Consider the following 27,995-nt stretch of genomic DNA (forward strand, 5'->3'; position numbering starts at 1 on the left):
TGCAGGATGGCAGGTCCTCTCTTGGCAGGCAGGCATGAGACTCTACCCAGACCGATGCAGGATGCCCAACAGAGGGTCAATGAACGAGGCCAGTGGGAGAACAAATTTGAGTTTATTCTAACTGTGGCTGGCGCTATTGTTGGACTTGGAAATATATGGAGATTTCCCTATCTTTGTTACAAGAACGGTGGGGGTGAGTCAACATAGTCCTATTTTTGTCTTTTGGTTAAATACAGAGAGCTCCAAAAGTATTGGGACAATAGTTTGGCTCTGTACTCCAGAACTTTGGATTTGAAATGATACAATGACAATGAGGTTAAAGTGCAAACTGTCAGCTTTAATTTGAGAGTATTTCCATTCATATTGGGTAAACCGGTTAGAAATTATAGCACTTTTTGTTCATAGTCCCACCATTTTAGGGGACCAAATGTTAATTATATGTGAATTAAAGTAGTCAAAAGTTTAGTATTTTCCTAGCACGCAATGATTATGTCAAGCTTGTGACTCTACAAACTTATTGGATGCATTTTCTGTTTGTTTTGGTTTTGTTTCAGATTATTTTGTGCCCAATAGAAATTCATGGTAAATAATGTATTTGTATCATTTTGGAGTCATTTTTATTGTAAATAAGAATAGAACATGTTTCAAAACACTTCTATATTAATGTGGATGCTACCATGATTACGGATAATACTGAATGGATCGTGAATAATGATGAATGAGAAAGTTACAGACGCACAAATATCATGCTCCCTCTCCCTCAGAAAGGTGCTAACCTCCCTTGTTATTGTAATGGTGAGAGGTTAGCATGTCTTGTGTATGATATTTGTGCATATGTAACTTTCTCACTCATCATTATTCATGATTAATTCAGGATCATCCGTAATCATGGTAGCATCCGTATTAATGTAGAAGTGTTTAGTGTTTAGGGGGATAGGTCCCTTTAAAAATGTTCTTTAGAACTTCCGAAATGTTCTTTAGAACTTCCAAAATACTTCTCATAGTTATGGGTCAGTAATACAAATAATAAGTAATAATATGAAATAGGTACAGTCTGTGAGGTATGTGGCTGTTGATCTAATGTCTCATAACAGCTATTCTTACATTGAGCCAGTTGGCTAGCTCGCGAGTTGGTTCTGGCTCGCTAGAATACTGTTATTAAGGTCACCAGCTCTGTCTTCATTTTAGATTCCCACGATTAAGCAATAGTTGTTTTTTTTAATTCCTGCAAAATTTCTTGCCGTTTTGTACCTAAACACCATTCAGTGTTACATCAGAGAACATGAAATTAACCAAAAACATTTTTGATCTTATTTAATATTGTTCACTTATTTGCATCTTGCATATATTTTGTGTATATTATTACAGTTTACAATATACACTGAGTGTACAAAACAGGAACACCTGCTCTTTGCATGACAGACTGACAAGGTGAATTCAGGTGAAAGCTATGATTCCATCAATCAGTGTAGATGAGGGAGAGGAGAGAGGTTAAAGAAGGATTTTAAGCCTTGAGACAATTGAGACATGGATTGTGTATGTGTGCCATTCAGAGGGTGAATGAGCAAGACAAACGATTTAAGTGCCTTTGAACGGGGTATGGTAGTAGGTGGCACCGGGTTGAGTGTGTCAGGAACTGCAACGATGCTGGGTTTTTTACACTCAACAGTTTCCCGTGTGTATCAAGAATGGTCCACCACCCAAAGGACATCCGGCCAACTTAACACAACTGTGGGAATCATTGGAGTCAACATGGGCCAGCATCTCTGTGGAATGCTTTCGACACATTGTGTAGTCGATACCCCGATGAATTGATGCTGTTCTGAGGGCAAAAGGGAGGTGCAACTCAATATTAGGAAGGTGTTCCTAATGTTTTGTACACTCAGTGTATACTACATGCTTAACTTGTATGTGATTCTACAATAGATAATAGAACATATAATGTTGTATAACACACTTTACACTCCTAATAACATTACATTGAAGTTTCCAAATTTGTTCTCTTTTCATAAAAAGTTTGGTTGTGAGAGCATATGATGAAATTATCCTATTATTTTATCCAAGTCTCTCTGTCTTGTTTACACATGCATGGTTGATTTGCTGCCTGGTCAGATGTGAGATCAGGCAAAAAGAGAAAAGAGAAGGATTGGTTTGTTGTTTAGCATAAAGCTCCTTTAAATGATACAAAGAAACAAAGCTGCATCCAAATACTGTAGTTGAACCCCCTGAAAACTCATACCATCTGACCCCATGGTCATTGTGCTGGTTTCGCATTCCCATTCCTTTGAGATAAGTAAGTATACATTAATTCACCTTGCATGGTAACAATTTAAAGATGATTTTTGGGGGGGATTTTCCACACTGCACTTTCAGGAGTGTGTTTGGTTTGCACAGTAGTGTGTCTCTCAGATGTAGGGAGATAGTTGACACTAGATTTAGATATCAGTAATGTGACCCGTTCAGTATTGATGATGGTTGAACACGGCTGAGAAGTCATCTGTCGCAGGCAACAGGAATTTGATTTCTAAAACTGAGTATATTGTGAGGGTGTGATCCATGAGACAAATGTAAATTTAAAGTGGCATGAAAAAAAATTGGTTTGATCAGATGTATAATGATGCAAGATACAAAGACTTATGCATACTGTCAGTGTCAACTTAATCTCAGCACCCAGAACCAAAGCAGCTTTCACAAGATATTGTCAACTGAAGGTTAAAGTTTGAACATAGATTAACATCAATCATTGTATATGGAGTCCTAATATGTGTGACCCCTTCCTGTACTGTAGGTGCGTTCTTCATCCCGTACATCCTGTACTTGGTGACCTGTGGCATCCCTCTGTTCATCCTGGAGACGGCTCTGGGACAGTACACCAGCCAGGGGGGCATCACCTGCTGGAGGAAAATCTGCCCGCTGTTTGAGGGTGAGTATTGCTGTACAGTTCTGTGCACTTAAAAGTGATGTTTTCAAATGCCTTTGCTGCAGCCCAAGTAGGCTACATTGTTTTCATTGTGACAAATTCTCTCGTAGGATGAGCCTTTATTATGTGCTTTCCGCATTTCATAATGTAGATGTCTTGCATGGTCTTGCTACAGCACAGTAAAGTTAGAAAGATTATGGTACATCATAATGTAAAGTATAAACCATAATGAAGTAAACAAGATAAACCACTTTGCAATGAATAGTAGAGTGAGACTTAGAGTAGAATGAGTAGGTGTGGTTCCTTATTCGTGCTGAGACACGAAACAAATAATTGCTTTGTGATCTTCATTCATGAAGATTTTTGTGCAGTTACATAGGGCCCCCATTTATTACCGTTCAAAAGTTTTTGAACACCTACTCATTCAAGGGTTTTTCTTTATTTTGACTATTTTCTACATTGTAGAATAATAGTGAAGACATCAAAACTGTGAAATAACACATATGGAATCATGAAGTAACCAAAAAAGTGTTAAGCAAATTAAAATATTATAAATGTGAGATTCCTCAACTAGCCACCCTTTGCCTTGATGACAGCTTTGCACACTCTTGGCATTCTCTCAACCAGCTTCACCTGGAATGCTTTTCCAACAGTCTTGAAGGAGTTACCACATATGCTGACCACTTGGTGACTGCTTTTCCTTCACTCTGCGGTCCGACTCATCCCAAACCATCTCAATTTGGTTGAGGTAGGGGGATTGTGTGGTGATTTGGGTGATCTGATGCAGCACTCTATCACTCTCCTTCTTGGTAAAATAGCCCTTACACAGCCTGGAGGTGTATTGGGTCATTGTCCTGTTGAAAAACAAATGATAGTCCCACTGTGTCACGCCCTGGCCTTAGTATTCTTTGTTTTCTTTATTATTTTAGTTAGGTCAGGGTGTGACACGGGGAATGTTTGTGTTTTGTCTCGTTTTGGGTGGTTATATGGAAAAGGGGGTGTTGGGTTTAGTGTATGGGTTTGTGTTGAGTGAGTGTTTCTAGGTATGTCTATGGTTGAGTGAATGTTCTAGGTATGTCTATGATTGCCTGAGTGGTTCTCAATTAGAGACAGATGTCTTTCATTTGTCTCTGATTGGGAGCCATATTTTAGGCGGCCATAGGCATCATGTTTTGGTGGGATCATTGTCTAGGTCTGTGTCTAGGTTGCATGTTTGCATTTTGTTCAGTTATAGCTTCACGGTCGTCTATTTGTTGTTTTGCTTCGTTCGTTTTCTCCTAAATAAAGAGAAGATGTATTTTTTACATGCTGCGCCTTGGTCCTCTCTCTCTCCCATGGTCGATCGTGACACACTGAGCCCAAACCAGATGGGATAGGGTATCGCTGCAGAATACTGTGGTAGCCACGCTGGTTAAGTGTGCCTTGAATTCAAAGTTAATCACAGACAGTGTCACCAGCAAAGCATCCCCACACCATAACACCTCCTCCCCCATGCTTTATGGAGGGAAATACACATGCAGAGATCATCCGTTCACGCACACCGCGTCTCACAAAGACACAGCGGTTGGAACCAAAAATCTCCAATTTGGACTCCAGACCAAAGGACACATTTCCACCGGTCTAATATTCATTGCTCGTGTTTCTTGGCCCAAGCAAGTCTATTCTTCTTATTGGTGTCCCTAAGTAGTGGTTTCTTTGCAGCAATTTGACCATGAAGAACTGATTCACACAGTCTCCTCTGAACAGTTGATGTTGAGATGTGTCTGTTACTTGTCTCCGTGAAGCATTTATTTGGGCTGCAATTTCTGAGGCTGGTAACTCTAATGAACTTATCCTCTGCAGCAGAGGTACCTCTGGGTCTTCCATTCCTGTGACGGTCCTCATGAGAGCCAGTTTCATCATAGCGCTTGATGGTTTTTACGACTGTACTTGAAGAAACGTTCAAAAGTTTTTGAAATTTTCCGTATTGACTGACATTCATGTCTTAAAGTAAAAGTAATGATAGACTGTCGTTTCTCTTTGGTTATTTGAGTTGTTTTTGCCATAATATGGACTAGGTCTTTTACCAAATAGGGCTATCTTCTGTATACCCCCCTACGTAGTCACAACACAACTGATTGGCTCAAACGCATTAAGAAGGAAAGAAATTCCACAAATTCACTTTTAAGAAGGCACGCCTGTTAATTGAAATGCATTCCTGGTGACTACCTCAGGAAGCTGGTTGAAAGAATGCCAAGAGTGTACAAAGCTGTCATCAAGGCAAAGGGTAGCTATTTGAAGAATCTCAAATATAAAATATATTTTCAATTGTTTAACACTTTTTTGGTTACTACATGATTCCATTTGTGCTATTTCATAGTTTTGATGTATTCACTATTATTCTACAATGTAGAAAATAGTAAAAATAAAGAAAAACCCTTGAATGTTCTAAAACCTTTTACCGGTAGTGTATATCCAACTAATATTACAACAGCGTCCCTTTCTGAAGACCGTGTCTGAATTAAATGTTCACTTTTTAAAATTAATAATAATATATGCCATTTAGCTGATCCTTTTAGCTAAAGTGTCTAACTGCACAGAGATAGCATACATCTTAGCAGCAGGAAATGAACCCTTCATGACCCTGGTGTTGCTACTAGAGCCATGCTTTTACCAACTGAGTCCGAGTCCCACATTAATTGATGTCATGATCGCACAGCTGAAGCAAGCACACACACACACAAATAAAAAATGTGTTTAAAAATCAGATAGTCTTCGGAAGGGCTACTTGAAACATAAATTGATTTGGATTTTAGACATACAGTATTTTCAGAATGAATGTGGCCCTGTGGTAACCTTAATCTGACTAAATCTATCATGGAAGCCCAAAGGTCGGCAGATGGCGATATTGAGTCGTGTCATTTTACCGTCCAAATGCATTGTATGCAGCCGGCAATAGTTTTGTATCCCTCATGGACCAATTTATACCTAAAACATTCTCCATTCAGGCTGCATAGGCTGCATTTTCCTCCTTAAATATATTTAATTGTGCGAAAATTTGAGAAAAAAAACTGGGAAAATATGCTTACTTTCATTATGAAAAACCATTTTCCACCACCAGTGACTAAATGCTAATCCAAGATGTTGTGTATTGCGTTCAGCCAATCAGGTTGCATCAGTCCGTTTTCTCACCCCTAAATTAACACAGCGCTGTATTACATCAAATCTAATTTTATTGGTCACATACACATATTTAGTAGATGTTATTGCGGGTGTAGTGAAATGATTGTGTTCCTAGCTCCACCAGTGCAGTAATATCTAATAATTCACAATAATACACACAAATCTAAAGTAAAAGAATGGAGTTAAGCAATATATAAATATTAGGACGAGCAATGTCGGAGTGGCATTGACTAAAATACAGTAGAATAGAATACAGTATATACATATGAAATGAGTAAAGCAGTAATTAAACACTATTAAAGTGACCAGTGATTCCATGTCTATGTATAAAGGGCAGCAGCCTCTAAGGTGCAGGGTTGAGTAATGGGTGGTAGCCGGCTAGTGATGGCTATTTAACAGTCTGATGGCCTTGAGATAGAAGCTGTTTTTCAGTCTCTCGGTCCCAGTTTTTTTGCACCTGTACTGACCTTGCCTTCTGGATAGTAGCAGGGTGAACAGGCAGTGGCTTGGGTGGTTGATGTCCCTGATGATCTTTTTGGCCTTCTTGTGACATTGGGTGCTGTATGTGTCCTGGAGGGCAGGCATTGGGCAGACTGCACCACCCTCTGGAGAGCCCTGTGGTTGCGGGCAGTGCAGTTGCCTTACCAGGCGGTGATACAGCCTGACAGGATTCTCTCAATTGTGCATCTGTAAAAGTTTGTGAGTGTCTTAGGGGCCAAGCCACATTTCTTCAGCCTCCTGAGGTTGAAGAGATGCTTCAAGAGATGCTTGAAGAGATGCTTTCCTCCTTCACCACACTATCTGTGTGGGTGGACCATTTCAGATCGTTGGTGATGTATACGCCAAGGAACTTGAAGCTTTTCACCTCCACTGCGGTCCCGTCGATGTGGATAGGGGTGTGCTCTCTCTGCTGTTTCCTGAAGTCCACGATCAGCCCCTTCATTTTGTTGAAGTTGAGAGAGAGGTTATTCTCCTGACACCACTCCGCCAGGGCCCTCACCTCCTCCCTGTAGGCTGTCTCGTCATTGTTGGTAATCAGGCTTACAACTGTTGTGTCGTCTGCAAACTTGATGATTGAGTTGGAGGCATGCTTGGCCACGCACCCCTGTGTTGAGGATCAGCGAAGTAAAGGTGTTGTTTCTTACCTTCACCACCTGGGGGCAGCCCGTCAGGAAGTCCAGGACCCAGTTGCACAGGACGGGGTTCAGACCCAGGGCCCGAGCTTAATGATGATCTTGGAGGGTACTATGCTGTTGTAGGCTAAACTATAGTCAATGAACAGCATTCTTACACAGGTATTCTTCTTGTCCAGATGGGATAGGGCTGTGTGCAGTGCGATGGCAATTACATTGTCTGAGGTTCTATTGGGGCGGTATGCAAATTGAAGTGGGTCTAAGGTGTCAGGTAAGGTGGAGGTGATGTGATCCTTAACTAGCCTCAAAGTTCAGTTATCTTTGCTTTCTTGGTTACAGGAACAATGGTGGACATCTTGAAGCAAGTGGGGACAGCAGGCTGGGATAGTGAGAGATTGAATATGTCCATATCGTTTGGAAACCAATGGCGCTTTCAGGTGCTTGTCGGAACTAGGAAACTTAGAAATGTCCGTCTTGCTAATTGAGGCATAGACACCTACATGCTGCGTTCAACCAGTTAGCAAGTTCTGAACGAATGAGCTCGCATATTCCCTTATAAGACCTTTGCTTGAAAAACGAGAAACCGTTTTTTTTTGCTCTCCTGGGCTGAGGGTCAGAATTGCGATGGCATGAAAGCATAAGAATGGCGCTGTTAAGATCAGAGATTCATCTCCTGAGTATACACCTTAATTTGAGTTGTACATACCTATGTCTCCTGATTGCAAACCAAGTAATCTTACTTATGTCTTCATACTCTTGAGTACCTTGATAGTCTCAAAATTGAGTTAGTCGGTAGTGGTGAGCACTCTGAAGTCGAGCCAGTCCAGGATGTAGTGGGCCTACCTGCGGTGACAGGTCTGGTCTTCCAATGTTTACCCTGAGAGTCCTACCAGAGATGATTTTGGACTGGTAGGAGTGATATTTTTGGAAAGAGTGAATTCCTGCTTTTTGGCCGACCCATACATTGTGCTAAGCTGGGTAAAGGACAAACTGGGTATGGTGACATTTGTTTTGAGAAGTGGAATTGTTTAGATTTTTTGTGTATCTGCCTCCCAGAGGAAGCGGGTGCTTCGAATCATGCGGATCAAATGAAAAGGAATATTCCTATTGCTTGTGATGCTCTACATTTGGTTAGACATAGACCCACTGGCGAGACTGAGAACATCCTGTCTGTCTTGTTGAGCTTTGATACAGAGTTTCTACCTGATAAAGTCAGGTTTGGGTATATTTGCTATTATGTGAGGGCTTATGTTTCCGAACCCGCGTCGGTGCTGTAGGTGCAAAGGATTCGGACATGTTGCAGCAGTGTGTAGAAGGGAGATCCCAAGACGTGAGAAATGTTCAGGAGGGCATAGTCAGAGATAGTGTACAGTTGGGATAGAGAAAGTACTGTGTGTCAACTGTGGTGGTGCCCATGCAGCTGGGTATCCAACGAACCCTGTGAGAGAGAGACAGGTTGAGATTTCCAGAGTGGATGCAAAAAGTTTCCTATGCTGAGGCAGTGAAGAAAGGCAAGGATAGCCCAAGGCTGAGTGTGTCGACTGGAAGGCCCTCAGTGAGTAGGCCTTAAGAAAGAGAGCCAGAGAGGATGAGTTTGACTTAGGTTAGATTTCATGCGTTTATAGCCATGGTGATCAACTGCACTAAACTGATGAAGCGGAAATCACAGAAGATAGATGTGGTAGTTACAGCAGCAGAGAAATATTTGGGAATGAGAGATTTTAGTGCAGAAGATCTACAGGAAGTTGAGAGACGGGGTTCCGGCCTCCCAAGCCGATGGCTTGGTGTAGGATGGTTTAGGGCCAAAGTAGTGGGATGGAGTGATGGGTTTGGGGAGATAGTGTATAGAAGGTACTCTGGTCAGATGAGGCAAAAATGTAGCTTTTTCATGTTTGAAAAACATGTTTTTCATTGGCAGGGACTGGGAAACTGTTCAGAATTGAAGGAATGCTGGATGGCGCTAAATACAGAGAAATTCTTGAGGGAAAGCTGTTTCAGTCTTCCAGAGATTTGAGACTGGGACGGAGGTTCACCTTTCAGCAGGACAATGACCCTAAGCATACTGCTAAAGCAACACTCGAGTGGTTTAAGGGGAAACATTTAGATGTCTTGGAATAGCCTAGTCAAAGCCCAGACCTCAATCCAATTGAGAATCTGTGGTATGACTTAAAGATTGCTGTACACCAGCGGAACCAATCCAACTTGAAGGAGCTGGAGCAGTTTTGCCTTGAAGAATGGGCAAAAATCCCAGTGGCTAGATGTGCCAAGCTTATAGAGACATACCCCAAGAGATGGGTCTCTACAAAGTATTGACTTTGGGGGGGTGAATAGTTATGCACGCTCAAGTTTTGTCACGGATCGCTAGGAGTGGTGGGTGTGGAGTCATGCGCAGAGAGCAGTGCTTTCAATGAATACGTTTATTTCAGCTGGGTCCAGCCAACAACCAGGCAAAATGACCAATAAAACGAATAGTCCCTCAAGCAGGGAAAATAACAGACAGCCAACACATAAAAGCAAAAACAATAATACACCACTGACATAAAGGATAAGCCCGCACAACAGCAGGCGGGACCTGGGAGTTTAAATAGCCCCTAATTAACAACAAATAAGATACAGGTGAAAACAATCAAGACCAAACCAACAGAAAATAAAAAGGAATCGGTGGCAGCTAGTAGACCGGTGACGACGACCGCTGAGAGTGGCCCGAACAGGGAGAGGAGCCACCTTCGGTGGAAGTCGTGACAAGTTTTCTGTTTTTTTTGTCTTATTTCTTGTTTATTTCACAATAATAAATATTTTTCATTTTCAAAGTGGTAGGCATGTTGTGTAAATCAAATACAAACCCCCCAAAAATAAATTGTAATTACAGGTTGTAAGGCAACTAAATAGGAAAACATTTTAGAAATTGCCTGGCTGGGCTGATGAGACAGTGGATTGCGCAGTCAGATGGAACAGAGTAAATAGGCATATTGACATCATAGATTTAGCCAGTGGTATCTTGTGGGCTGGAATGCGGTTTTAACCAATCAGCATTCAGGATTAGACCCACCATTGAATAATTAAATGATAATGCCCGGGTAGCCGGTGTTTGGAGGATATATTGGCACGGGTGTTGTTGGGCTTGAGACAATGTCGAGGGCTGGCAAACCGTGCCAATATATCCTCCAAACACTGGCTTCAAGCGCATTATCACTTTTATACAACGGGTTACCAATATATTCAAATAATGATTTACATATTTTCATTAGAAACATAATTTTGATGAATTTGTTGTTGGTTCTCTCGATTCAGTTGCTAGAGACGCAACCCAGTCGTTCAGTCTTTTTGTTCTGTATCTATAGACACGACCCAGTTGTTTGTTATAAATGTTCCATTGCCATACTGCCTGGCAACGTTCTTATCCCTTGCTTGCTAGCTAGTCAACTACGGCTAATTTAGTCACAAGTGCAGCCAGAATAACAGCAAAGTAGCCGCATTTGGATTTGTTTAAGCTGTTTTCTGGTGACATTTACTTGGATACATCTATGAGCTAATGAGGCGGGATTTTGCCTGGCATAGAAAATGTGCTCACTCGTCAGGACACTGTTGTTCAGAGGAGCTATCCAACAACACAACTAGCACAATCACTTCAAACTGAAGCTGGAAAGACTACAAACTCGCTGGACTTAATTTAATTTTACCTTTTTTCAATTGACATTTCTTTGTATGTATCCATAAAAATTATGCCAGCTGATTCATAATTTCGACTGGCTGAGAAAAGCTGCCTGACTGTCTGTCTCATCCCGACACCAAGGTTGGGTAGGTTACTTTCTAAATGTAATTCGTTACAGTTACTAGTTACCTGTCCAAAATTGTAATCAGTAACGTAACTTTTGGATTACCCCCAACTCAGTAACGTAATCAGATTACATTCAGTTGCTTTTAGATTACTTTCCCCTAAAGAGGCATTAGAAGAAGACACATGTATGTTACCAATTGAACGACATCTATTGCAGGATAAATCAATGTTAAAGTTTAAATAGCTGGCCATATATGGATGTTCAATTTTACTTTATTGGTTGGTGATGTAGGCTTCTTCTAACCCATCACTTTCTACCTCATACAATAATATGATTAAATTATATCTTTACATTAATATATATAATTTACAAGTCAAAAAATGGACGTAGCAACTATAGATTGACCCTTTGAGTCTATGAAATGTGTGCGAGTTTGAGCATGTATCCATTAGGCCAATGGATTTTATTTTTTTATCTTCATGAATTAGCCCCACTTTTATTCCATAGGCTGGGATCCACACTATGCAGCTGTTGCAAGAGCGCATTTTTCACTGGCTATCCACTGGTTTCAAAAACAATGATTGATAGGACAGTTTTAACTTCTTGAATTAACTTCTCTAGGGTATGTGGGACGGTAGCGTTCCACCTCGTCAACAGCCAGTGAAACTGTAGGGCGCCAAATTCAAAACAACAGAAATCCCATAATTTCAATTCCTCAACCATGCAAGTATTTTACAACATTTTAAAGCTACACTTGTTGTAAATCCAGCCAAAGTGTCCGATTTCAAAAAGGTTTTACGACAAAAGCACACCAAACGATTATGTTAGGTTAGAGCCAAGTCACAGAAAAAGACAGCCATTTTTCCAGCCAAAGAGAGGAGTAACAAAAAGCAGAAATAGAGATAAAATTAATCACTAACCTTTGATGATCTTCATCAGATGACACTCATAGGACTTCATGTTAAAAAATACATGTATGTTTTGTTCGGTAAAGTTCATATTTATATCCAAAAATCTGAGTTTAGGCGGGACGCTACTGTCTCACTTGGCAAAAAGCCTGAGAGCACCAAATTCAAATGAATTACTATGAAAATTACTATAAAAATCAAACTTTCATTAAATCACATATGAAAGATACCAAATTAAAGCTACACTGGTTGTGAATCCAGCCAACATGTCAGAATTCAAATAGGCTTTTCGGCGAAAGCAAACGATGCTATTATCTGAGGATAGCACAATAGTAAACAAAGACAGAGAAGCATATTTCAACCCTGCAGGCGCGACACAAAACGCAGAAATAAAAATATAATTCATGCCTTACCTTTGACGAGCTTCTGTTGTTGGCACTCTAATATGTCCCATAAACATCACAAATGGTCCTTTTGTTCAATTAATTCCGTCGATATATATCCAAAATGTCAATTTATTTGGCGCGTTTGATCCAGAAAAACACTGGTTCCAACTTGCTCAAACATGACTACAAAATATCTCAAAAGTTACCTGTAAACTTTGCCAAAAAATTTCAAACTACTTTTGTAATACAACTTTAGGTATTTTCTTACGTAAATAGTCGATAAAATTGAAGACGGGATGATCTGTGTTCAATACAGGATTAAAACCAACTGTAGCTAGCTTTCTGGTCTCGCGCCACTAACAAACAGGACACTTCAAGTGACCCTCCTTCAAGATGGCCGTACTTCTTCATTACACAAAGGAATAACCTCAACCAATTTCTAAAGACTGTTGACATCCAGTGGAAGCGGTAGGTACTGCAAGCAGGTCCCTTAGAAATCTGGTTTCCCAATGAAACCTCATTGAAAAGAGAGTGACCTAAAAAAAAAATCTGAATGGTTTGTCCTCGGGGTTTCGCCTGCTAAATACGTTCTGTTATACTCACAGACATGATTCAAACATCAGAGTGTTTTCTATCCAAATCTACTAATAATATGAATATCTTATCTTCTGGGGATGAGTAGCGCGCAGTTTAATTTGGGCATGCTTTTCATCCAAAATTCCAAATGCTGCCCCCTACCCTAGAGAAGTTAAACAGTTTCTGGGTTCAAATACACATTTAGATTTGTGAACAGCCATCCACAACAACCACAATCAGTAAGGCTCAAATAGCTAAATGAGAGAGCAGCAGTGTGATTCACATCAATGCGCTATGTAGATATCAATAATAAGTGATATCCGTATTGCTGTAGACTTCACCACTGCTGTCATCCTTACTTCCAAGCGTTTACTCAAGTTGGATAATCTTTGGATGCCGACAGCAGTCGCACCATTGGAAGACATAGCTTGGACTGTAGCCTACAAAAGCCTATTCCTGCTCTTTTCCCGTGATCCATCAAACACATTTGGTGTGTCATCATAGTGGTCAGACTCACTCAGGTGGAACAAACAAACGTGTGCCTTTTTTCACTGCTGATTTGAATGTCATTGAGAAAACAGAGAAGTGTCATATGTTTTTGCGCAAACATCCTTTCTGGATTTAAAAGTAATCCTCCAAGTAATCGACTAGTTTTTCAAAAGTATCTGTAATCTGATTACAATATTTTTGCTGGTAACGTAATGGATTACAGTTACTGTTTCTTTTTGGTAATCCCTTACATGTAACTGATTACATGTAATCCGTTACACCCCAAGCCTGTTCATTACTATGGCCTGGGACATCTGGAGATCGAATTTGAATATTGAAACAATGCTGCAAATGTTGGCAGACAGCAAGGCTTATACACATTTCTGCTTTTGAAAACGAAATGTTAGTCTAAAAGGAATGTGCAATAATGTCTAGATGCTTTTTATGGTGGGCTGATGAGACAGTGGATTGTGTAGTCAAATGGAACAGAGTAAAAATGCATTTTAACATCATAGATTTAGCTGGTAGTAACATATATTTGTATTTGTATTTATTATGGATCCGCATTAGCTGCTACCAATGCAGCAGCTACTCTTCCTGGGGACCAACAAAATTAAGGCAGTTTATACCATTTTAATACATTCACAGATTTCGCAACACACTGTGTGCCCTCAGGCCCCTACTCCACCACTACCACATATCTACAGTACTGAATCTATGTGTATGTATGTTATTGTGTGTGTGTGTTTGTGTGTGTGTGTGTGTGTGTGTGTGTGTGTGTGTGTGTGTGTGTGTGTGTGTGTGTGTGTGTGTGTGTGTGTGTGTGTGTGTGTGTGTGTGTGTGTGTGTGTGTGTGTGTGTGTGTGCGCTGTTCCATAAGGTGTTTTTTTATCTGTTTTTTAAATCAAATTTTGCTGCTTGCGTCAGTTACTTGGTGCGAAATAGAGTTCCATGTCGTCATGGCTCTATGTAGTAATGTGTGCCTCCCGTAGTCTGTTCTGGACTTGGGGACTGTGAAGAGACCTCTTGTGGCATGTCTTGTGGGGTATGCATGGGTGTCCGAACTGTGTGCCAGTAGTTTAGACAGACACCTCAGTGCATTCAACATGTCAATACCTCTCATAAATAAAAGTAGTGATGAAGTCAATCTCTCCTCCACTTTCAGCCAGGAGAGCTTGACATGCATACTATTAATATTAGCGCTCTGTGTACATCCAAGGGCCAGCCATGCTGCCCTGTTCTGAGCCAATTGCAATTTTCCTAAGTCCTTTTTTGTGGCACCTGACCACACGACTGAACAGTAGTTAAGGTGCGACAAAACTAGGGCCTGTAGGACCTGCCTTAGAGCATCGCTTTATTATAGACAAACTTCTCCCCATCTTAGCTACTACTGCATCAATATGTTTTGACCATGACAGTTTACAATCTATGGTTACTCCAAGCAGTTTAGTCATCTCAACTTGCTCAATTTCCACATGATTTATTACAAGATTTAGTTGAGGTTTGGGTTTAGTGAGTGTTGTTCCAAATACAATGCTTTTAGTTTTAGAAATATTTTGTGCTAATTTATTTCTTGCCACCCACTCTGAAACTAACTGCAGCTCTTTGTTGAAAGTTCCAGTCATTTCAGTCCCTGTAGTAGCTGACGTGTATAGTGTTGAGTCATTCCGCATACATAGATACTCTGGCTTTACTCAAAGTCAGTAGCATGTTGTTAGTAAAAATTGAAAAAAAAGCAAGGGGCCTAAACAGCTACCCTGGGGAATTCCTGATTCTAACTGGATTACATTTGAAAGGCTTCCATTAAATAGACACCGGCTGGAATGCGGTTTTAGGATTAGACCCACCCGTTGTATAAAGCCAGATAACCAGTTCCGATGCTTTGGCTTGCCTGGAGAGAAAAAATGTGTGCACGAACTGACGAAAATGCCCTGGCTGTAGGCCGCGTTCAAGTGCAAGTCGGAACTAGGAAACTCGGAAATATCCGATGTGCTAACTGATTGATCGCGGCACGCGTATAACTATAACCTGTTAGGAAGTACAAAATAAAGTTACAGAAATCGAAGCCTATGCCGCCTGATGTTTTAACCGGTCCACGAAGGATATGAACGTTTTGCCGGCTGCACACAATGCATTTGGACAGTAAGGTGACAAGACTCAATTATGTGCCGGACAGGCCTTTGGGGCTACTGTCATTGGGAATCAACTGCAGTGAAGGTAAATTGAAAAATCGTGTTAGTTTTTTATGAGCATGTTGCTATGTTTTGCTTGTCTTCATCAGGAATGGGCTATGCCGCCCAGGTGATCACTATATATGGATGTATGACCTACATAGTGATTCTGGTGTGGGCTTTCCTCTACCTGTTCTCCTCCTTCACTGCTGACCTGCCATGGGCTAACTGCAACAATGCCTGGAACACAGGTATTTACGATATATGACTGAAATTTGGTGCAGAGGAGGACTGCTATGTTTCATATGTTTCAACTGAAACAAACCCCCAGCTGCCTGAGGGGTCCCCACTGGCGGATTTTTAACACAACTTTATATGGCCTATATCTATTTAATAATTTCTTGAAATTAAAAACAGAAATGTAACAGGTCCCCAAATGGTCAAATCCCCTGACTTGGTGGCAGTTTTATCAAACGGTGTATTCGAGGCTGCTGGGTTGCGATAATCTTTATAGGAGCAACTACCTCTGTAGCCTAGTTATTTTTTTAAAATTGAACCTTTACTTAACTAGGCAAGTCAGTTAAGAACAAATTATTATTTACAATGATGGCCTAGGAACAGTGGGTTAACTGCCTTGTTCAGGGGCAGAAAGACAGATTTTAACCTTGTCAGCTCGGGGATTCGATCTAGCAACTGGCCCAACGCTCTAACCACTAGGCTACCTGCCGCCACAATAATGAAGCACAGAGTGCTGCTAACAAGTAACATCCATCACTGAAATTCAACGACTCTTATCAACAACAAAAAATTCGAACTGCTTGCAGGCATGGTAGTTCAGTGAGGGGAGATCATGAGCAATCAGTGTGTTCACGTGAACATCTTCTGACAGTTTGCACAAATACTGAAGACAGTGAGAATAATGGGGGAGAGGAGCTGTCTGGTATCTTCTAACCCCCCCCCCCCCCCCCCCCCACACACACACACACACACACACATGCACATCAAAGTGTTTACCTTGTCCTCGGACCTCTTTTAAAAAAATCTCAGAATGAAAGAAATAGCGTTTAACATTTTAAGGGTTCATATTGCTTTTGAGTCAATTACATTAAGAGAATCTGTCTATTAGGTTGCATATCCACTTAAAGCTGTCAACTTAATAACCTGTTTCAACTAGACTTGAATGTATTTCAGATGCTTGTGTGACATTTGGCACCAAGAATGCCAGCACCAATTGGACTATTCCACTCCTGAATGTGTCATCTTCCGTTGTGGAGTTTTGGCAGTAAGTCTATAATAAATGCTGTGTTTTTAACCCCACTCCATCGTTCGTGATTAGATTCTTGACTCCTCAAATTAGAAATTAATCAGATACTATTGTCTTATTTCTTAAAAGGAACTATTGTAATTGTGAAATAATTCTTATAAGCATACAATAGACTACAATACATTTACATACAATATATTTTATTTTGGTGATCAAATGTATTGCTGTGTCAACTATTTCTCCTTACAGCCGGCGAGTGCTGAGAATGTCAGATGGAATTGAGTCATTGGGAGGCATTAGATGGGAGCTGGCTCTGTGTCTTCTGCTGTCCTGGGCCATCTGCTACTTCTGTATCTGGAAAGGAGTTAGGTCTACAGGGAAGGTGATTTTGATTTCATATATTAGTCAGACAGTAGTTTCATAATTGTGCATCATTCCAATCTCAATCAATCTTGAATTCAGAGGTAACAAAACAAACATAAAATAAACAGAGGGACAGCTATTTGATGTAGCTTTAAAGTTACTTGGTGCAATGATGGGCCCATAGTTGGTATGGTGATACCAGTATGCTTGGCTATATTGTGTTTTCTGTATTCTACTAATCCTGTACTACTAATTTATAGGCAGCCTACTTCACGGCCACCTTCCCCTATGTAATGCTAGCGGTGCTATTTGTCCGAGGAGTGACCCTTCCAGGAGCTAAAGATGGCATATTCTACTACTTGTATCCCAATGTTACACGCCTAGCTGATCCACAGGTATTATCTGTAGTTTGGGCAAATTTCCCAGACACAGATTAAGATTAGTCCTGGACAACAACAAAAAAAAACACTTCAAATGTAGTATTTCCATTGAACATCCTTAGTCCAGGAGTATGCTTAATTGGTGTCCAGGAAACCGGCCCTCTAAGTCCTTGTTTAGTCTCGCATCTTACTGATATACATTTCCCTTGTGCTACTTAACCATATTCAGTTTATGACTTCAGTTTAACTCTTCTTTGTCTGTTTGTTCGTCAATAAGGTTTGGATGGATGCAGGAACCCAGATATTCTATTCTTACGCCATATGCCTGGGCTACCTGACCTCTCTTGGAAGCTACAACAAATACAACAACAACTGCTACAAGTGAGGGTTCAACTAGTGTGTGGGTTTGATTAAAAATTGGAGGTAATAATTTGGTACATTGAAGATCTCACATAGTTTGCTTATTTAGCAGTACCAGGAGGATCTATGGTCACAAGATCTCTTCAGTCAGTCAGTCTGGAGACAGGAAAAAGCACATCTGGTTAGGTGAGGTGCAGGCTGGAGAAGTAGAACGCATAGAAAAGAAAAACCACACACTGTCATGGCTCTGACGCATTTATTTTTATCACTTAATAACGTTTCAACAGCAAGCTGCCTTCAGGGTTTCATCTGGCAAACACTGCAGGTCAAGATCTCTTCAGAGCATATAATAACAGTTTGCTTATTCACCTATGCCAGGAGGTTTCATGACACATTACCTCAATCGCCCTGAATGTTAATAACATGTATTTAAATCTTATTAGACCCTTGCCAACAGTGTATGTGAAAGAGGAAGGTGTATTTATACGTTAAACTTGTTTTGTGCCTTGCAGAGATTCCTTCTACCTGTGCTTGTTGAACAGTGGGACCAGCTTCGTGTCTGGTTTCGCCATTTTCTCCATACTGGGTTATATGGCTGGGGAACAGGGTGTGGACATCTCTGTGGTTGCTGAGTCAGGTGAGTCGCTAAAGGACATCAATCTACAATGGTATGACTCCCTATTATCCTACTGATCACCCCAAGTACTGTCTGACAACATAATTGCTAGGCATTGTGGATGGCTGAGAGAGCGGAATGCTGAGATAGAAAAATGATGTTCAAGACAAACAGTATCTGATATTCTATCTTGTCCTCAGTCTGCACTTTAATCATCAGAGAGAGCTGGCCCATCTTCTTTAGTTAGTGAGACCTGCGCCTACTTCACCTTTCATCTGAACTTCATTTTGTCTGCATCTATACCTTGTCTGGTAGAAGCACTGTCTCAGCTCATGAAATCTACCTTTTTGACATGCATAACTGAATGTCTCGTTAAATTAATTCAATCAGATTGCATTTGGGTACATATATTCTGTAACTTTTTCATTGTTGTGCTGCTGAAGGTCCTGGCCTGGTCTTCATAGTGTACCCTCAGGCAGTGTCCTTGCTCCCCTGCCCTCAGTTCTGGGCTGTCTGCTTCTTCACCATGATCATCCTGTTGGGAGTGGATAGCCAGGTTAGAGCTCAACACACCTGGGTGTCCTGTCCCTGTTGTGTCCCTCCATTTACCTTTCCATCCTATGTACCTTGCCTTCTCTCTCATTTTCCCCAGTTTGTCGCCCTTGAGAGCCTTATGACCTCGGTAACGGACTTCTACCCCAACCTCATCAGAAAGGGCTACCGGAGGGAGCTTCTGCTGCTGCTCATCTGCTGCTGCTGCTACCTGGTTGGACTTATCATGATCACAGAGGTGAGAGGTCTTCGCTGCACACCAGCTCTCAAACTGTTGTTGCTGTATGACCACAGGTAGAGGTGGTTCTCTAAAACTGAACACTTAATATCAGGAACATGAATTGTGAAGTGTTATAGTGAGGTAAGTGAAGTAACTTCAAAAGAATGGCAATGAAAGGTTGGATCTAAGCAGCACTTTTTCAAAAACTAAACCATAAAATATACTGAACAAAAATATAAACACAACATGCAAAAATTTCAACGATTTTACTAAGTTAGTTCATAGAAGAAAATCTGTCAATTTAAATTAATTCCTTAGGCCCTTATCTATGGATTTCACATGACTGTGCAGGGGAACAGCCATGGGTGGGCCTGTGAGGGCATAGGCCCACCAACTTGGGAGCCAGGTCCACTCACTGGGGAACCAGGCCAGCCAATCAGAATGAGTTTTTCCCAACAAAAGGGCTTTATTACAGACATAAGTACTCATCAGCATCCCCCCTCCTCAGATGATCCCACATGTGAAGAAGCCAGATGTATAGGTCCTGGGCTGGCGTAGTTACACGTGGTTGTGTGGCCGGTTGGATGTACTGCCAAATTCTCTAAAACTAAGTTGGAGGCGGCTTATGGTAGACAAATGAAGATTAAATTCTCTGGCAACATTCTTGCATGCCAATTGCACACTCCCTCAGCTTGAGACATCTGTGGCATTGTGTTGTGTGAAAAAACTGCACATTTTAGTTGCCTTTTATTGTCCCCCAGTACAAGGTGTACCTGTTTAATGGATTATCTTGGAAAAGGAGAAATTCTCACTAACAGGGATGTAAACAAATTTGTGCACAACATTTGAGAGGAATAGTTAAATAAAAAATGTACTTTTTGTGCGAATGGAACGTTTCTGGTATTTTATTCATATTTTATTTCAGCTCATGAAAAATGTGACCAACACTCAGTATAGTTGTTAATTAGTGGTCGCATGTATCAGCTCTGATCCTAGCTGAGTAAACTCCACTCTATCCATATATACATATCTACAGGTCCAAAACGACCCCACTGGGCACAGACGTCATTTCAATGTCTATTCAATGAAATTACGTGGAAATAACGTTGACTCAACCAGTGTGTGGCCAGTGGGATGGTAAAGAACGTAGGTCAGAACCCCCACCTTACTGTGTACCTGAGTTAAAACTTCGTCAATATGGGGGCGCTGTTTTCACTTTGTAAAAATTCGTTCCCAAATTAAACTGCCTCGTACTCAATTCTTGCTCGTACAATATGCATATTATTATTACTATTGGATAGAAAACACTCTCTAGTTTCTAAAACCGTTTGAATTATATCTGTGAGTAAAACAGAACTCAAGTTGCAGCTAACTTCCTGTCAGGAAGTGAGAAATCTGAAATCGGGCACTCTGTTCCAGTGTCAGTTTATTAATTTGCATGTAATCTATGAGTCGACATGCACTGCATACAATTTCCCCTAGATGTCAGTAAGCAGTGAGAATTGGAATGGAGTTGCTAGGCAGATCTGAGGCCATATAAAGGGTCTGGGAACGTGGGGTGCACTCTTTTCAACGTTTGTCATGGCGCAAGACAGACCTCAGGATGGCATTCTGAAAAGCTCTCGTTATAGGCCTTAGATATATCCGGCTCTGATTTTATTCGATATAGGTGTTAAAGACATCATAATGTAGTTATTTTAAACCGAGTTATATCAGTTTATATCAGTATATTGCGATTTTCGGATATTTCTTTGTGCTGCGTTATGAAGAGTTGGGCACGTCTGGGCCACATAGCTAATGTTTGCTGCTAATTCCTAAGTTGAAGACGTCAATCTACAACCGAGCAACGATGATTCTGGACAAAGGACCACTTGCACAAGATTCCGATGGAAGCTCATCAAAAAGTAAGAACTATTTATGATGTTAATTCGTTGTTCTGTTGAAAAATGTAAAACTACTATTCCGCCATTAATTTCGGTGCGGTCTCGCTTTAACGCACGCTGTATGTCGTAGTAACGTTAATTTTAAAAATCTAACACAGCGGTTGCATTAAGAACTAATGTATCTTTCATTTGCTGTCCAACCTGTATTTTCTAGTCAAGTTTATGATTAGTTATTGATTAGATTAGGTGCCTCTCCCAAGATTTCTCCCGACATTTTGTTGGCAGCTTGGCTACTATTCTCATTGTATAATCACGATTTGTGCCGCTAAATATGCACATTTTCGAACAAACAATATATGTATTGTGTAATATGATGTTATAGAACTGTCATCTGATGAAGTTGAGAAGGTTAGTGAAAAATGTAATATCTTTTGCTGGTTTATTCGCTATCGCTACGTGCATGAATCAATGCTGCTGTGTGGTTGGCTATTGTAGTAAGCTAATATAATGCTAAATTGTGTTTTCGCTGTAAAACACTTAAAGAATCTGAAATATTGGCTGGATTCACAAGATCTTTGTCGTTCATTTGCTGTACGCTGTGTATTTTTCATAAATGTTTTATGATGAGTATTTAAGTAATTCACGTTGCTCTCTGTAGTTATTCTAGTTGCTTTGGTGAGAGTTGTGATGGTGGCTGCAATGTAAAACTAGGATTTATACCTGAAATATGCACATTCTTCGAACAAAACATATGCTATACAATACATATGTTAAGTTATATGATAAGTTGTTTCTTGGTTAGTGACTATTTATATCTTTATTTGGTCGAATTTGTGATAGCTACCTATGCAGGAAAAAAATGGTGGGAAAAAAAGTTGTGTCTTTTGCTATGGTGGTTAGCTAATAGAAATACATATTGTGTCTTCCCTGTAAAACACTTTAAAAATCAGAAATGATGGCTGGATTCACAAGATGTGTATCTTTCATTTGGTGTCTTGGACTTGTGATTTCATGAACATTTTATTATATGATATCCCTGTGGCTTTAGGCTAGGCTATGCTAGTCAGCTTTTTTGATGGGGGGGATCCCGGATCCGGGTTTGTGACTCGTTAGAGGTTTTAAGCATGCACGCGTAATTGGAACATAATTCCCTGTATGCACTTTTCTCTCTGCGTAGTCGTGCTACTCATTCGGGGTGATCAAAGAAATGAAGGTGTGGCGGAGCTGTGTCCAGGGGCGCAACTTTGGTTTTGGAAGATGGGGGGACATACAGTGCATTTGGAAAGTATTCAGACCCCTTGATTTCTGGAAAATGTTGTCCTCGTCAATCTACACACAACAGCCCATAATGTCAAAGCAAAATCGTGTTTTTATACATTTTTGCAAATGTATTACAAATAAAAAACAGATAAGTATTCAGACCCTTTGCTATGAGACTCAAAATTGAGCTCAGGTGCATCCTGTTTTCATTGATCATCCTTGAGATGTTTCTACAACTTGATTGGAGGCCAACTGTGGTAAATTCAATTGATTGGACATGATTTGGAAAGGCACACACCTGTCAGTAAAAGGTATATGACAGCCTGCTTGGAGTTTGCCAAAAGGCACCCAAAGACTCTCAGACCATGAGAAACAAGATTCTCTGGTCTGATGAAACCAAGATTGAACTCTTTAGCCTGAATGCCAAGCGTGGAGGAAACCTGATAGCATCCCTACGGTGAAGCTTGGTGGTGGCACTCTCAGCATGATGTTTTTCAGCGGCAGGGACTGGAAGACTAGTCAGGATCAAGGGAAAGATGAACGGAGCAAAGTACAGAGATATCCTTGATCAAAACCTACTCCAGAGTGCTCAGGACCTCAGACTGGGGCAAGAGTTCACCTTTCAACAGGACAACGACCCTAAGCACATTGCCAAGACCACGCAGGAGTGGCTTTGGGACAAGTCTCTGAATGTCCTTGAGTGGTCCAGCCAGAGCCCGTATTTGAACCTGATTGAACATCTCTGGAGGGACCTGAAAATAGCTGTAACGCTCCCCATCCAACCTGACAGAGCTTGAGAGGATCTGCAGAGAAGAATGGGAGAAACTCCAGAAGTACTAGTGTGCTAAGCTTATAGCGTCATACCGAGAAGTCTCAAGGCTGTAATTGCTGCCAAAGGTGCTTCAACAAGTAACATTTTTTAAATCAATTTTAGAATAAAGCTGTAACGTAACAAAATGTGGAAAAAGTCAAGGAGTCTGAATACTTTCCGAATGCACTGTATGGATGCAGTGTAGTTTACTCAGCTACTTTGATCCAAGTCATTTATGGTTGGTTATTACAATAACTAAATCTGTAAACATTGATTTTACTTTATATTCAAGTTTTATTTTCTCACAGGGTGGCCTCTACATCATCCAGCTGTTTGATCATTATGTGTGCAGTGGTGCCACTCTGCTGCTCCTCTCCATATGCCAGTCACTCAGTATTGGATGGATATATGGTAAGAATAGACGTTACACTATGTAATCATGGGCAAACATACACTACTGTTCAAAAGTTTGGCGTCACTTAGAAATGTCCTTGTTTTCCATGAAAACATGCATGAAATGAGTTGCAAAATTAATAGGAAATATAGTGAAGGTGTTGACAAGGTTATAAATAATTATTTTTAATTGAAATAATAATTGTGTCCTTCAAACTTTGCTTCATCAAAGAATCCTCAATTTGCAGCAATTATAGCCTTCAGATCTTTGGCATTCTAGTTGTCAATTTGTTGAGGTAATCTGAAGAGATTTCACCCCATGCTTCCTGAAGCACCTCCCACAAGTTGGATTGGCTTGATGGGCACTTCTTACGTACCATATGTTCAAGCTGCTCCCACAACAGCTCAATAGGGTTGAGATCCGGTGACTGTGCTGGCCACTCCATTATAGACAGAATACCAGCTGACTGCTTCTTCCCTAAATAGTTTGTGCATAGTTTGGAGCTGTGCTTTGGGTCGTTGTTCTGTTGTAGGAGGAAATTGGCTCCAATTTAAGTGCCGTCCACAGGGTATGGCATGGCGTTGCAAAATGGAGTGATAGCCTTCCTTTTTCAAGATCCCTTTTACTCTGTACAAATCTCCCACTTTACCACCACCACCAAAGCACCCCCAGACCATCACATTGCCTACACCATGCTTGACAGATGGCGTCAAGCACTCCTATAGCATCTTTACATTTTTTCTGCATCTCACGAATGATCTTCTTTGTGTTCCGAACACCTCAAACTTAGATTCGTCTGTCCATAACACTTTTTTCCAATCTTCCTCTGTCCAGTGTTTGTGTTCTTTTGCCCATCTTAATCTTTTATTTTTATTGGCCAGTCTGACATATGGCTTTTTCTTTGCAACTCTGCCTAGAAGGCCAGCATCGCGGAGTCACGTCTTCACTGTTGACATTGAGACTGGTGTTTTGAGGACTGTGAGGTGTCTGTTTCTCAAACTAGACACTCTAATGCACTTGTCCTCTTGCTCAGTTTTGCACCGGGGCCTCCCACTCTTATTTCTATTCTGGTTAGAGACAGTTTGCGCTGTTCTGTGAAGGGAGTAGTACACAGCGTTGTACGAGATCTTCAGTTTCTTGGCAATTTCTAGCATGGAATAGCCTTTATTTCTCAGAACAAGAATAGACTGATGAGTTTCAGAAGAAAGTTCTTTGTTTCTGGCCATTTTGAGCCTGTAATCAAACCACAAATGCTGATGCTCCAGATACTCAACTAGTCTAACGAAGGCCAGTTTTATTGCTTCTATAATCAGAACAACATTTTTCAGCTGTGCTAACATAATTTCAAAAGGGTTTTTGAATGATCAATTAGCCTTTTAAAATGATAAACTTGGATTAGCTAACACAACGTGCTATTGGAACACAGGAGTGACGGTTGCTGCTAATGGGCCTCTGTACGCATATGTAGATATTCCATAAAAAGTCTGCCGTTTCCAGCTACAATAGTCATTTACAACATTAATGTCTACACTGTATTTCTGATCAATTTGACGATATTTTAATAGACAAAAAGTGTGCTTTTCTTTCAAAAACAAGGAACAAGGAAATTGACCCGAAACTTTTGAATGGTAGTGTACATATGAAAAGCTAGCTTCCTCACTAGATTATATTTCTCACTGTAAAGATACAAAGTAATTGAAAGTCCTTAAAGGGACTGTTCATGAGTATTTTGTCACTGTCACATGCCTGTCTCTGTCCAAGGTGCTGAACGCTTCTTTGACAACATTGAGGATATGATTGGCTACAGGCCCTCCTCCCTGCTGAAGTACTGTTGGCTCTACATTACTCCAACTATTGGCACCGTGAGTTTAAGACCAGTGCATTATTATAATTCTTTCACTTTCATTTATTGATAACTGTAAGCAGTTATGCTTACAAAATTTTGTGCTGTCCATTTAAATACAGTGTCAAGAAATAATGAAACAACATTGCTGTAAAAAAAAATCTCTTCAAGGTAACCTTTGTATTCTCGCTGCTGAAGTACAGCCCTCTGAAGTTCAACAACACCTATGTGTACCCGTGGTGGGCCTATGGGCTAGGCTGGATCCTGGCTATGTCCTCCCTCTCTCTCATCCCCATCACCATGGTCTACAAACTGTACCAGGCCAAAGGGACGTTCTGGAAGGTCAGTGACATTATATGATGGAACGTTTTCCCTAGGACATTTAAAAGTGTGAATGATTGCATCAAGTAAGTTAAATTGAGGTACAAACAAATGTTTTTAAATGAAAAAGGCTAAATAAAATCAAATGAATCTGGTCAGAAATGCTGCAACCTTTAATTTGGGCCTTTAAACTCTAGCATACAGTTTCTGAGCTATTCTAAGATTTTGAAGAATACTTTTGCAGCAAATTGATTATACTTATATTGAGACTTCTTTGCTTCCCCAGCGCCTCCAGACAGTCTGTCAGCCAGCAGATGACCTTCCTATGATGAAGAAGGAGATGGCAGGTCTCTATGCTCTGGACCGTGTTACTGAAGATGAGAAGACCTACAACAATAATCTATAGACTGACTGTTCTGCTATTACTTTTCGGGCCGGTTTCCCAGACCCAGATTAAGCCTAGTCCTGGACCAAATATTATTTACCATTCTTTTTAGTCCAGGAGTAGGCTTAATTTGTGTCTGGGAAACCATCCCTTTATATTCTATTATACTCTATTTGTGAAACTTCATTAGTAAGGGTTTTGGTTTTGTGGGTTTTATATAGTAGCCGGTCAGAGTTGTGCTTGCGGTATTGGTATTGTGTTTGGATTGAAGAATAGTTCATATTTTTTTTATTTTGTATTAACTGAACATTTGTAGCATAATGTGTAAAATCATCGCAAAATATTTTTCTTATATGATTCAAATAATTAGTTGTAGACCATTCATAAATAAGATACACCTAGATCACCTAAACATTTTTGACCAGTTTCCCAGACTAAGCCTAGTCCTATGCTAAAAATCACTTTCAATGGTGAATCTCCATTGAGCATGCTTTTTAGTCTAAGTCTAGGCCTAATCTGTATGTATACACTCTGTATACAATAGGTAATCAATCCAATCCAAGACATTGACATTTACCTTTTTATTTTACTGGGGAAATTAACATTACACCCTGTACTTTACTGACTTTATTGTCCCCATGGGGAAATGTTGTTGCAGTGTCATGTACACGTTTAATGAACTCTTTGTAATGAACTATTCTTATTTGAAGAACCAAAATGACCAGCCTCAGGATCGAATTATAAACAATAGTGTAATAAACCCCTGTACATAAGGTCACGAAAAGATAATGCATTGCAGTCTACTGGTAAACTCCAAAGCCATTTCTGATGTCTATATGGCCGTGTCTAGACTTGACAGTTTATGCAGCTTTAGCTTTCTGATCATGGAATTCTGAACGAGTCATACGTCTACACCTACATTTTAATTGTCTACCGTGTCAACTGTGTGTCCGGATTCCCTTTTCCCACGCTATATTCAAATGCCAGTATGCATTCTACAAATGGTGGAATAGGCAAAATATGTCAAGATTAACCACTGATGGCAATAGCTAACTACTGTAGCTGACTAGCCAGCTAACATCTGTAGCTAGCAAGCAACGCTAAAGGGATTGAAAACAGGTTAGCATAACACTAGCCTAACAAAAAAAAGTTATTCAAAATATTAGCTAGCTGGCAAGCATTTGAGTCCAGCAAACACGTTCCTCATGCTAGGAATTTATTTCCTCCAACGTTATAATGAACAGGTGCCTCTTTCCCAAAACGCAAGTTTTATGGAGACTTGTGGGAGTAGTGCTGATGACATCGCCCACTGTATGTGCTTTCGGTAGCCTTATTGCGTCTAGACTGAGGAGAAATCCGCAATGCATCCCTGACCACCTCCTAAAGTGGTCAGACACATCGGAACACAATCAGACCACAAAGCGACTTTTGTGCGTCTAGACCCGTATTTTCCATGCTATCTTCGTATTCTGATAGAAGTCATGTTGGTAAACTGTTGGTCTTGCGATAAAATACTCTGCTGTGGAAGATTTGTGTGTATTTTTAGAAAGTCAACAAGTACATCTTGGACATTGTGTATATACAGTGTACAAAACATTAGGAACACCTTCCTAATATTGAGTTGCACCACTTTTAACAGGTGACATCACTGGCCTCGATTCACCTGGTCAGTCTGTCATGGAAAGAGCAGGTGTTCCTAATGTTTTGTACACTCAGTGTACGTCGTATCTACTATCAATGTGGAAATGTACTATTTTAACTAATACTGTTTTTTAAGATTTGTATTAACCTTTATGTAATAAAACACTTTAAAACAAAA

The 27,995-nt window shown here is 40.4% G+C and overlaps 1 protein-coding gene across 2 annotated transcripts; it reads left to right on the top strand.

The window, feature by feature from the left end:
* Positions 1-6: 6 nt before the first annotated feature.
* Positions 7-27,995, top strand: LOC129815305 (sodium- and chloride-dependent GABA transporter 2-like). 2 transcript variants are annotated; one of them, XM_055868987.1, is made up of 14 exons: positions 7-193; positions 2,789-2,923; positions 15,635-15,775; positions 16,716-16,806; positions 17,038-17,170; positions 17,412-17,546; positions 17,809-17,912; positions 18,404-18,528; positions 18,951-19,063; positions 19,160-19,297; positions 23,542-23,644; positions 25,389-25,489; positions 25,642-25,812; positions 26,078-27,995. In XM_055868987.1, the coding sequence occupies exons 1-14, from the start codon at positions 7-9 to the stop codon at positions 26,195-26,197; spliced, it is 1,797 nt and encodes a 598-aa protein (XP_055724962.1). In that variant the 3' UTR covers positions 26,198-27,995. The 2 variants fall into 2 exon arrangements, with proteins under 2 accessions (XP_055724962.1, XP_055724963.1); XM_055868988.1 differs by lacking the exons at positions 7-193; positions 2,789-2,923 and adding an exon at positions 10,450-11,013.

This window comes from Salvelinus fontinalis, chromosome 18 (genome assembly GCF_029448725.1).
Source record: "Salvelinus fontinalis isolate EN_2023a chromosome 18, ASM2944872v1, whole genome shotgun sequence".
NCBI classification, from domain to species: domain Eukaryota; kingdom Metazoa; phylum Chordata; class Actinopteri; order Salmoniformes; family Salmonidae; genus Salvelinus; species Salvelinus fontinalis.

What these genes read in the sequence shown, in the direction of transcription:
- LOC129815305 (XM_055868987.1), top strand. Translation starts at nt 7, where the DNA reads ATGGCAGGTCCTCTCTTGGCAGGCAGGCATGAGACTCTACCCAGACCG. An exon ending in CACGCCTAGCTGATCCACAG is followed by an intron (nt 17,547 to 17,808) that starts GTATTATCTGTA and finishes TTCGTCAATAAG; the next exon opens with GTTTGGATGGATGCAGGAAC. An exon ending in GACTTATCATGATCACAGAG is followed by an intron (nt 19,298 to 23,541) that starts GTGAGAGGTCTT and finishes ATTTTCTCACAG; the next exon opens with GGTGGCCTCTACATCATCCA.